A 9,948-nucleotide genomic window follows, 5' to 3' on the forward strand; every position below is an offset into this window, starting at 1 on the left:
GTGGTTTCCTTTTAAGAAGATGAAATCAGGACCCAGAGCATAAGACTGGGTGAAGACAAGGGAGGGGTGGCCATCAATGAGCCCAGGAGAGAGGCCTTGGGAGAAATCAACCCTGCTGACATCTTGATCTCAGGACTTCTGGCCTCCAGAACTATAAGAAAATCCATTTCTGTTGTTTAAGCCACCCAGCCCGAGGTATTTTGTATGGCACCCTAGGAAACTAATGTAACTGATCTGAAAGAAGACAGAATTTGCTCATCTCTTCATATTTATGTGTTATAAGCCCTTGCAGGCTTCAGTACCATCTAGTAGGTGAGTTGATATCTTACAGCAAGGAATCCCTGATAAGCGACAGCTGCCTGTCACAGAACTCAAACCGCTCCTTAGACGGACTGCAACATGGCTGGGTCACTTGTGACAATCACTACATCTCCTCCCATTTCCTTATCTCTAAGGAACTGGCTGGTCATAGTGACATGTTTCAATGCAGCCAGTACTCAGTGAGGGTCTTCTAGAAGACAGGCTCTGACACAGGGTTGAGGAGGTGAAAGATGAGTCACATGCAGCCTCTGCCCTCAGAGCTTAGATTCAAGTTAGGGGACAAGACCCAGAGCAAAGACAGAGTGGCAAGGTGCTGACAATACAAAATGTCACCATGAGGAAGGCCCTGAGTTGGGACCAGGGGAAGCAGAGATGACAAAGAGCACTCAGCCTGGGCAGACAGACACCCCAACAGACCTCCCTAGCCCTTCTGGGTATATGGTGGGACAGCAGGATATACAGGAGGCTTTGGAGCAATCGGAAGAGACTTAGCCACCTTAGGCAAGTAGGCACACTGTGAAGCTTACTGGTACCACTGGTCTGTCTTAACAAAGTAGCACAGATGGGTGGCTTAAAAAACAGAAATTTAGTTTCCCATAATTCTGGAGACTGAAAGTACAGAACCAAGGTGTCCTGTTTGACTTCTACTGAAGGCCACTTCCTAACTTAGGGACAACTGCTTTCTCTGTCCTCACACACTTCTTGGTTCTGGTTTTGCATATGCACACCAGTCTTCTTGGGTCAGAGGCCCACCTGATGGCCTCATATAACCTTAACCACCTCCCTAAAACCCCTGCTCCAAATATAGTCCCTTGGGAGGCTGTAGTTTCCACACAGGATTGCGGAGGTGGAGCATAAGTTAGTCCATGACACCAGGTAAGGAATTGGCCAGGTTGAGAATAGGGAGAAGGATATTTCAGGAAAAAAAAAAAAAAAAGAAACCAAATTAAGGTTCAAAGGGAGTAGGATATGTTCAAGAAACTGAGCCTGAACATAAGGTGCATGGAGAGAAATTAGAATCAAGGATGATTTAATCTCAACAGATAAAGTCCTGTCACCTGGGAGTTGAAGCCAGCAAAGTCAAAGGGGAGGGTCCAAGCCCCTCTGTGTCTCACCCATTTTCTTTGCATCATATCACACTATTAGCTGTTTACACAAGCAACTGCAGTGTAAAGCAGATTGTGAACCAGGGCTCTTGGAAAGAACACTCGCATTAGGGAAGGCTTCGTAAGGTGTCGCTTCCTGAGTGGGCCTTGGAAGTGGAATTGGTGTTGGAGGGTGAGGGAGAGCAGAGTGGGAGAGTGGAAGGAAAGGAGGGTCCTCTGGGAGAATCAAAGGAACAGCATAGTCACGTACAGAGACAGGCCGCCTCAGAGAACAGTGAGAACCACTCACAGGCTGCACTCCAGAGGAACCCCCCAAACTAACGCTCATGACGGGAGAGAAATCATTCCCTGCTCCTGAACAGCCAGGAGGCAGGCACTCACCCCAGGGCTGCCCTCTCTGATCCTGGAATCGGATCATACTGGCTGCAGTCATTTTCTGTGGCCCTGACATCTTCACAGTTGTCCTCATCAGAGCCATCAAGGCAGTCCCTGTCTCCATTACAGATGAGGTGGCGTTTCAGGCAGCGACCTGAGAGAGGGAAGATGCTCCTGAGAGCCCCTCCCTATGACCCGCATTCGAATTCATCAAGCCATTTCCATCTCTGAAGTAGCCCTCCCATCTGCTCCAGCCTCTGTCTGTACCCCTCTGCCCTTCTCCCCCCATTTCTAGCTCCCACCTGCAGCCCTCCAGCTCTGGCCTGCCTGTGCCTCCCTCTCCAACTAAGCCTTCACATTGCAACCCCCCACCCCGGGGAATCTCTCTAAAATGCCAGTCTGGCTGTATCATCCCCTTGCTCTGTATCTGCAGTGGCGATCCAATCCTCCCCTTCCAAACACGACAGTCTGGCTTCTGGTTACTATTTGTGCCTCAGTGACCATCACCTGTCTCACTTTCCAAAGCTCTGACGTGCAAATGTTCTAAAACAACCAAGGTTTCCTAAATCCCTGTGTCTTTGCATTTTCTTTCTCCTAAAAGCTTATATTTCATTTTCCAAGTCTCAGCTCAAAACCATTTTGAAGCCTTCCCTGATTCCCCAAAGCAGATTTGGACACTGTCTGCTAGGGAGTCCCAGATGACTGTGTGCATATACCCATTACAGTGGCAATTGATTCCTTGGAGGTCTCCCTCCCCAACAGAATAGGAGCACCTCAAACTCAAGTACATTATTTTTCTCATGTCTATATTAATAGCAGGTATTTCAAAAAATATGGCACAAAGTATGTGCCCTGTAAATACTTGTTCAATGAGTGGATGAATGAATGAAGTGAACCTTTTCTGAAGAAATCAACTAGTGTTCCTACAAACTTGAATCAAAATTACTTGGGCTGCTGGCTTGACTAAAATGCAGATTCCTGGGCCCCATTCCAAATCAGCAAAATGACAACCTTTAGGGAAGGGGCTAGGAGCCTGTATTTTAACAAGTTCCCTGGGTAAGCATTTTGCATATTTTATGTGACAGGCACAGCTGTTATCCCCCACCCCAGTGCTACTCACCTGTCTCCGTGCACTGGAAATCCTGTCCACACTGTGCTTGTCTTAGACAAGGTGTGGGATTGTAACAGCTGGCTTGATCCCAGACATCACCACTGCATATGGTTCCCCCAAACTTGTTGGGCTGCAAGAGGCTCCGATATCGGTACTAAATCAAATTTTGAACCAAACACATTGTTGTCAATCAATCAACCAAGATTTGTGCAGGCAGGCTCAGCTCAACATAAGTCAGAACTGTCTGCAAAGCTGTCTTCTGAGGGATGAAGTGCATCAACAGTAGTGCTCTACCAGAGGTGGCACGATCACCAGCTGGAATATTGGACATGTACTCCGAGCATTGAATGCAAGACTGGGACAAGAATATTTCATGGGTCCTCCTATTTGCTACAAAGGACCTCTGTTCCCTTCTTCAAATAGTTGATAAATAGTCCTCTTTCAGGATTCCTGGCTTACCTCTCCTAGCAGGCCTTCCTGAACTGAGCAATATATTCTGCAAGCCCACATGCTTCCCTCCCTCCTGGCAGCTGTCATATAAGGTTGCAATGCAGCATCTGCTTATTTGTCTCTCTCTGCCACCAGTCTGGGAGCAATTTGCATAAGTGGGTGGAGGCAGTGAAGGAAAGCCCATGTCTTATTTGGCATCCTATGATTGGCACTTGACCTATGGTCAGGTACAAATTTAGCAGACATTTTTGCTTGTCCTTCATAGTATTCTGCTCATAGATCCCTGCTGTCCCTGGATATATCTCATTGGTTCAGGAGGAGATGATCTCACCCCTTCAGTCATAGGATGGATGAGTATTAACCAGGCCAGTCTCATCAGAGACACACAGCTGCCTGTTTGCAATGCTTGCTTCAGGTATTTTGTTTTTTTGAAAAAAAAAAATGGCTTCTTTTTATTGGAGCTAAAGGGAATTATGGGAATCAAGTGATCACTTTGGCTAGTAGAAAGAGCCCCTCCAAGAGCTAGAGAGACCAAGAGAGCTCTGAAGACTTCATCCGAGTCCCTAAGTCTAGCATGGAATGCAGAGGTCCAAATACTTGTTGATGGGAGGATGGGAAGAATTAAAATGCCCCCCATTTGGGGGCTCTAGGGTTTTGTGATGCTTTTTATGCTTGGGGACAAGTAGTGGGTATAGAAGAAGAAAGCTGAACCTTAGGATATTCAGAGAAACATGCTTCCCGAAGCTTAGAGTCTAGTTGAGAAGATAAAATGTAAAATAATACAAAATATGCTGAATGGAGAGTATCTACCATGTCAGATAAGGGAATTACAGCCCTCTGTTTTCTCTGCCTCTGACCTTGGCTCAGCCCATAGGCCCATCCATCAAGGCTGCTGATATGTAATTAAGAAAGTGATGATCTGAACTATGATTCTTGACTCTATTTCTTTTGGTTTAAAGAATCAGTGCCTGGTACTTTGTGCCTCAGTTTCCAAACCTGCAAGATGAGGTGATCGACTTCCATGACCTCCCTGATGACAATAACTCATGATTCTTTCACATGTGTCCTACAGCTGAAAGAGCCCGGGCATCAGAATTGGATGGACTTGGGTTCAGATCCCACATCTGCCTACCAGCTGACCACGAGCAAGTCACTTTTTTTTCCTGAGCTCCCGCTTTCTAGTATGTAAGATGAGAGTTGTGGCGTCTCACCTTAGGGACTGTGAGACCTCAGGGACACAGTGTGAGGAAGCACCCAGCCCTCTGCCTGGTTTATCACTGGTGCTCAGCAAACAGAGGCAGTTTCCACCTTGCTATCATTATCCATGAAGTCTTTTCTAGATGATTCTAGTGGATGAGTTGTGGAGAGTACAGCTCACCTCTCTTCTTGCCTGATTTAGTCCATTTTCTGTTGCGGATAACTTACTGAGTCTGTGTGACATTGTGTGTGACATTGTGTTATGAAAAAAGGGAGTTTAATCCGGTTCATGGTTCTAGAGATATAAGGTCCAGGGCCACATCTGGCCTTTGTCTCGGTAGAGTCCCAGGTGGTGCAGAACATCACATGGTGAGAGTCAGGGAGTGTGTGAGTGTGTGTGTGTGTGTGTGTGTGTGTGTCCATCTGTCTGGTTTCTTCTTCTTAAATGCCACCAGAATTCAATCATGGGGGCTCCAGTCAAATGACCTTATCTAATCTAATCACCTCCGAAGGGCCCCACCTCTCAATACCACAGGTGGATTAAGTTTCCACCCTCTTAGTATTTCACAATACAACACATGAAGCCTTGGGAGACTCTCAAACCACAACTAAACCATAGCATGCCCAACCCAGTCTATTTCACTGTTCGTTGGCAAAGGGGCAGTGGAAGTAGGGAAAGGTGGAGATCAAATCTGTCCACTGCCTTTTCTGCCTTTAGGTTAATAATAGTAAAAAGAGGTTATAATTAATGATCAGTTCAGACGATCAGGATGTTTCCATTTTCTACTCATTTTCTTGCCCATCAATGTGCAAATAATGGACTGATCCACACACAAACACAGAGCCACCTCTTTCTATCTCTTTAAAAAGTACATCAGATTTCTAACCAATGTAGTAGCCACCATGACGACAGTGGTGAAGCAATCTACCATTGATTGAGCACTTACTATTGGCCAAGCACTTGACATCCGTGATCTCATTTAATCTTCTCAGCTTCATGAGTTTAATTGTTATTACAAATTCCATTTTAAGCTAGGTTCAAGTTCCAGTTAGTTCTGCCACTGATTCTACAGGCACTACCAGATCCACTACATAATGTCTCTGACCCTCATTTTTCTCATTTGTAAAATGAGACACATCTGAGAGTATTGTCAAGGTCAGTGATAATACAGGTTAAAAAAAAAAAAACAGTACTTTCCCTAGTTCCTGGTATATACTCAGTAATAACAGCTTTCAACACCATCATCATTCTGGAACTAGCTGTTGGGCCACTCCAGAGGGAACTGGATTAGATGACTGCTAATGTCACTTATGACTTTCCAGTATAGTCTGGGAGTCAGTAGAGTGGTGTGGTCAACCTCTCAGGGTTTCTGAAGTCAGACTGACCAAGGTCTAAATCTAGGCTCTGCCACTTTCTTCATGGATGATCTATACAAAGCGGATGATGGTGTCTATCATCTCCGGTTGGCTGTGAGTATCAAACTAGACAATTTATTTACTCAAAATATTAGTCCAGTGTCTCGTCCATACAAAGTATTGAATAAATGACAAATATTAATGCCCTTGTCATCCTTTCAGTAGTTCCCACACTTGGAAAGAGGCTGTAAGCCTTCAGGTTCATTTCCATCTGTTCTCTGGTTTTAAGGTTGCTCTTAACTAATGAAGATGTGGTGCTACAGGAAGGTTGGTGCCAATACCCCCTCAGGGACTGCTGTGTGCTATTGCCTGTGGTTGGTGTCATTAAGACATAATTTTCTTTACAAGGTAATAGATACTGTTTCTTTTCAGAAATGCACATCTTCGTTTGGGTGATTTTGAGAGGAAGAAACATTAATAAAAATAAACTAAGGTGGTCTTTTACTTCAATAATTAACATAATTTAATTATCTCAAGGATTACTTTAAAGACACACATGTCTCTTTGAGTCACTCAGGAAGTAATTCAATTCGAACTGAAACTATAAGTGATTCATTTATGCTGTCTGCTATCTAAACTGAGACACATGAGAAAAACTGCAGCGTAGGATCCATAATAGGTGCAGTAATGGCCCCCATAAAGACCCCAGGTCCTTATTTCTAGCACATTAAATGTTGTTTTGTTTGGAAAAAGCCTTTGCAGGATATCTTACGGTTTGGAAATGTGGTTCCCTTGCGTTATCCAGGTAGCCCTAAACATCATCAAAGTGTCTGTACAAGAGGAAGGTAGAGGGAGGAGGCAACATTGAGACCAGGGAGGCAGAGAGTGGAGTCTCCATTCAGAGATGAAGGATGTTGATGGCCCCCAGAAGCTGGTGGAGAAAGAGACCCAATTGTCTCCAGAGCTTTGAAAGGTAGCACAACTCTGCTGAGGCCCGGATTCCAGACTCCTGGCCTCCAGAACCAGGATGGAATTGATTTCTGTTAAATCAGCAAGTCTGTGGCAATTGGTTATAGCAGGCTTGAGAAAATAACACAAGAGGTCAGGGCAGAGTGAAAATTGGGGGGGACCACATCCTTCAAACAGGGGAGGTCTAGGATCCTTTGGCTCTTTTATGTTTTATTTTCAGACAGAGTCCTGCTAAGTTGCTGAAGCTGACCTCAAATTTGTGATCTTCCTGCCTCAGCCTCCCAAGTACAAGCATACACCACTGCACTCAACCCCAAAGTGAGAATTTTAATACTCCTCCTGCCAGAACAGAGGGTACTCAATGCCTCCCTTCCCTTCGTATACCACTGGGTTTGATTGGATCAATCAAAATCATTTAGGCAGGCAAGATAGGCATACTTCTGTTCCTTGGGCCTATTGTCCTCAAGAATGCCCTCTAAGATATTCCCTGTTTATCTCTGGTCCCATGGGTAGCCTTGCCCTTATTACTCAGCTACACATGGGCAGGTTGCAATTTATTTTATTAACCCATCATCAGTCCCTCCAGCTAAACTTCATTCGAGGGCAATACATTGGCCAGGACCCAGAGACAATGGGAGATAAATGTGCCCAGCTTCAAGTGGACATTTGTTCACCTACAAGTTATAATATATACATCTTTTGCAGCCTCACCCAGTAATGCCTTACAAACAAAATCAGGAGAGTCAGGAACAAGTTTCACCATCCAGGTGCCTGAGGCTTCCAAATACCTGTTCCTTTCAAAGACCAGTTTCTTCCCAGAACACCAGACTCATATCCCCAACTGCTTATCTCCATTTGAGTTTCAAATGCACAGATGAACTAGGAAATGGCCCGGAATGGTTATAGATGGCTTACCTTTTTGTCCTGGCATTGAAAGCAATCTGTCCACTCAGACCAGTTGCTCAGCTGACAGGCAACCGCTTTGGGGGTCACAGCATGACTTGCTCTCCTAGAGAGAGGAAGGACGCTGTATCAATGCCAAGATGCAAAGTTTAAGCAAAGGAAAAATGCATGCCCATTTTCCTACCAGTAAAACATGATTCATAGGAAATGAACATTTATTGTGCTGCCACTATAATGCAGACGTGGTACTGGAAGATTTGTATAAATTGACCCTTTAGTACCATATCCATCACAGGTGGGTCAAATCATTATCACTTTAGCAAGATGAGTACCGAGGAAGACTAACATTTTTTGAAGAGTCAAAATAGCAGAAAGTGGTTAGAACATGGGATCCGGGGGCAGAGAACTGAGTTTGAATCTTAACCACTTACTGGCTATGAAACTTGAACAAGTTACTTAACATCTCTGAGCTATAGCACTCCTGTCTATAAAACTATATTAAAAGTAATATTACCTAATAGTTATCGAAAGCATGTTTAAATGCATATAATATGTTTACTAAAGGTTTTGCTTTTAAGATTACATGCTGGGACATTACATGGACTGTGTCACTTCATCTCTGTGACTGTCCTGAGAGATAAATATTATTAGTCCTATTTCATTATAAGATCTGAGGTTCCTAAAAGTTAAGTAACCCCAGAAGTCATAGCCCGGGGGGGGGGACTGGCAAAATTTGAAGTGGTTGTTTGAATGGCAAAACCCACTTCCCACTCCTCACCACGTTGGTTTCTCATTTTACAAATCAGAAGTGAGCGAGGACCTTGCCTGGGCTGACATATCCACAAGCTAGAAACTGGTTTGCCTCCAAGGCTGGGATTGCCTCTTACCCCATGCTGCCTCCTCACAAATTACAACCTTGCCCAGGTCACTCAGGGCCGGGGAAGCAGTCCTAGCTTGCCTGGCTCTAAGCCCGAGCCGCTTCCCAAACAGTGTTGCTGCTGCTGAAGGTCAGCCCGCTGGACAAAGGTGGAATGTCATCCCTTACCATCAGAACTGCCACCACCCCTGGGATCTGGGCAGCCCGGCTGTGATCAATAGCACAATTATCTCCCTGGTATAGGGAAAAAATGCTTCAAACTGGGCTGCTTACACATGCCGCAGATGACTCCTGGGCTAAAACCCATGCTGCTAAAACACATGCTGCTTACTCATGCCACAGATGACCCCTGGGCTAAAACCCCCAGGCAGACAGCCACGGAGTGGCAGGAAAATCATGTTCCTCTTCACCCTGGTTCTCACAATTTTGGTCTCAGATTATTGAAGACCCCAGAGAGCTTTCAGTGAGCTAGATCTATGGATATTCACAGAATTCAAAATAAAAACAGGTATTTTAAAATAGTTGTTAACGTATTTGAAGCAATAAAAACCCATTGTATGTGATCATAAGTAATTTTTAAAATATATGATAATTAGAAGAGTATCATTGTTTTACATTTTTGCAAGTCTCTTCAAAGAGGCTCCTTTATTGGATCTATAGCTATGTGTTGTTTTGGTTGAAGTCTATGAAAAATATCCAGCCCAACACAGTTATGTATTTGGAAAAGGAAGGACTGTTTTACAGTTTTTTTTTTTCAAATGGATATTTGTGGATATGTGGATATTCTCCTTTGTTATTATACCAAACTTGACAAGTGGTAATTTCTTATGTCAGGCACAATGCAGAATCTGAAAGCTTGTCAACAAAATCTTTGTGCTCTCTTATAATAAAATCTGTTGGTCTAAGTATAGTGAACAGATCTTGTGCCCATACATAATATTTTTAACATCAGGCATTGGAAATTTAGAAAATGGTAACTCACCAAGTTTGCATACCTTATAAATATTTGCACATTCTACTATATAATAGGAAAAAATAAAACTTGTTAATATCACTAGTGATCCCATCAAGTTTGCAGTGCTGACTGAGTTGTGTTCCTTTTCACATGAAGACTTATTTGTTGTTGGCAACAATTTTACTTTTTACTTTCAAGCGATAGGCTACCTGTGTTCACGTGAAAATATATGTAAATATAAAAAATCGTTTCCTGAATAACCATGGTTTCGTGGCAATTATCTATGTCAAGTCAAAACGTGTCCCTCCAAAATGCATACATGAAAGCC

At 43.9% G+C, this 9,948-nt stretch overlaps 1 protein-coding gene across 1 annotated transcript in view; it reads right to left on the reverse strand.

The window, feature by feature from the left end:
- C8a (complement C8 alpha chain) overlaps positions 1 to 8,680 on the reverse strand; it is a 44,543-nt gene extending 35,863 nt beyond the window's left edge. Inside the window, exons 1-4 of the mRNA XM_076862584.2 lie at positions 8,676 to 8,680; positions 7,801 to 7,894; positions 2,923 to 3,067; positions 1,809 to 1,956 (exon numbers count right to left, since the gene is read on the reverse strand). Coding sequence (XP_076718699.2) covers positions 1,809 to 1,956; positions 2,923 to 3,067; positions 7,801 to 7,894; positions 8,676 to 8,680 — 392 coding nt within the window. The remainder of the gene's footprint in view (positions 1 to 1,808; positions 1,957 to 2,922; positions 3,068 to 7,800; positions 7,895 to 8,675) is intronic.
- Between the last annotated feature and the right edge of the window lie 1,268 nt (positions 8,681 to 9,948).

This window comes from Callospermophilus lateralis, chromosome 7 (assembly GCF_048772815.1).
Source record: "Callospermophilus lateralis isolate mCalLat2 chromosome 7, mCalLat2.hap1, whole genome shotgun sequence".
Lineage (NCBI taxonomy): Eukaryota > Metazoa > Chordata > Mammalia > Rodentia > Sciuridae > Callospermophilus > Callospermophilus lateralis.